This window comes from Atta colombica, unplaced genomic scaffold (assembly GCF_001594045.1).
Source record: "Atta colombica isolate Treedump-2 unplaced genomic scaffold, Acol1.0 scaffold47, whole genome shotgun sequence".
NCBI classification, from domain to species: Eukaryota; Metazoa; Arthropoda; class Insecta; order Hymenoptera; family Formicidae; genus Atta; species Atta colombica.
The window spans coordinates 1332293-1334115 of NW_017259536.1; the positions used below are offsets into that span (position 1 = coordinate 1332293).

The 1823-nt window shown below is 36.7% G+C and overlaps 1 protein-coding gene across 1 annotated transcript in view; it reads left to right on the forward strand.

The window, feature by feature from the left end:
- Positions 1-644: 644 nt before the first annotated feature.
- LOC108691538 (spore wall protein 2-like) overlaps positions 645-1823 on the forward strand; it is a 1751-nt gene continuing 572 nt past the window's right edge. Inside the window, exons 1-2 of the mRNA XM_018199317.1 lie at positions 645-903; positions 1167-1415. Coding sequence (XP_018054806.1) covers positions 672-903; positions 1167-1415 — 481 coding nt within the window. The 5' untranslated portion in view covers positions 645-671. The remainder of the gene's footprint in view (positions 904-1166; positions 1416-1823) is intronic.

The following is a 1823-nucleotide window of genomic DNA, read 5'->3' on the forward strand; positions in this document are numbered from 1 at the left end:
AAGAATTTAATTTCAGCTTTAAATAAACTTTTACAGCATAGCGCAAGTAGAATCGTAATGTTTTTTGAAAGGGCAACGTACTAGAGTCCGTTATGTCAGACAATTCTATCAGCTATCGGCAACTCGATTCCACGGTTTTTATGCTCGCGATCGTGGAAAGCGTGAGATCGCTCATGCGATACGCACGACACAGATAATATCGCGCCGATCGATAGTTCAGCTTAACGACGAAGTGCAATCGATCAGTTGCCATTGTTGACGAGTCCGATCGACGAAACCGGCATGACTTCCTTGATGACGAAAAGATGCTTTTACGTAAGAGGATAGTGAATGATACAACAATCACCGGTTCTTTCTAATTTCTGTGATCGATCAATCGTTAACTTGTCTAAAATCTTGGACAGGTATTCGCACAATACAGTTCTTTTCTGTAGAGACACTGTCGCGGAAGATGTTGCGAAATTAGCAAGGCGCAAGCCAAATTGCTCGTTTAAACGATTGGCCACAGCGACGACTTGCAAGATCAACGAATACATGCAATGCTTATTGTTTCTGTCAGAAGGGTTTTATCTAACAATGAGAAGGTGGGAGTAATATAAAAGATTCAGCGAGATGGATTGAACGAGCAAGGAATCATTGAAACCGACGTGATTAAAGTAATCTTCTGCGAGATGTATTGGAAACTGTTTGTGTCACTGCTCCCGCACCTGCTTATTTGTAATTGCTTGGCCAGATCTGTTATTTATGAAAACGTCGAAAACGATGTTGTCGCTGTTGGTTCACTCATTCGCGAGGTACGTCAACCGGCGCCATTAAGTCTCATTGCGGGAGTGAGGGATTTAATAAGCGCTGGTAATGCACCGAAGTCACAAGATACTAAAAAACACATGAAAAACGCATCTGGTATGTGCTTCATAATTAATGTTTCTAATAGAATATAAAATACAAAAAAGTCATATGAAATCTTAGAAATATATAGTTTATTATTTACATAATTATTAAAAAAGTCAATAATAAGTTAAAACGAGTATAATTTTATTATTTTTTTCTTTCTCCTTCTCTCTCTGAGATATGTCAAATTAATGTTTATCGCCGAGTGCAGAATTTCGAGAACGCGTTAGATGTCTTGTTGAGCGTAACAAGGGCGGACAACAATGTGGTTTTAGGCAAATCAGATGAGGGCGGTTACTACAGAACCTACGGGAGCGATGCGGAGGGTGAGAAGGGTTACTTGAAGGAAACCTACGGTAAAGGTGATCATGGCTACAAGACTCTCGACACCTTCCACAAACAGGATGGCGATAAATACGAGTTCGAGACGCAAACCACTTATGGCAAAGGCGATGCTGATGATAGTCACAAAAAACATGATGAGAAACATCATGACGAGAAAAAGAAAGATCATGAAGGCGCAGGTAATGAATCGTCAAATTGTAATTTACTAATCAATAGCAGATACTAACACAATAATCTGAAAAAAAGAAAAATGATCTGATCATAGATGCAGTAGATATATAGATGCATTTCCCAAGCATCATAGAAAAAATTGATTATATCAGCATTTCTCTTCAACTTAAAACTTTAGAGACAGAGAGAGAATCAAACTACTCTTTTCCCTTTCTAAATCGAAAATAAGTGACAACTTTATATAGGAATGCACAGTCTATACTTCTTTAAATTTAAGTGACAAAAGATTCTGATTTATTTCTATTTGCTTTACTTATCTTGCAAAGACTATACATATATGTTATTAAATACTACTGTATATTATTGTTATTAATTTAACAGTAAAATTTAACAGTAAAATTAATAAATTTTATATA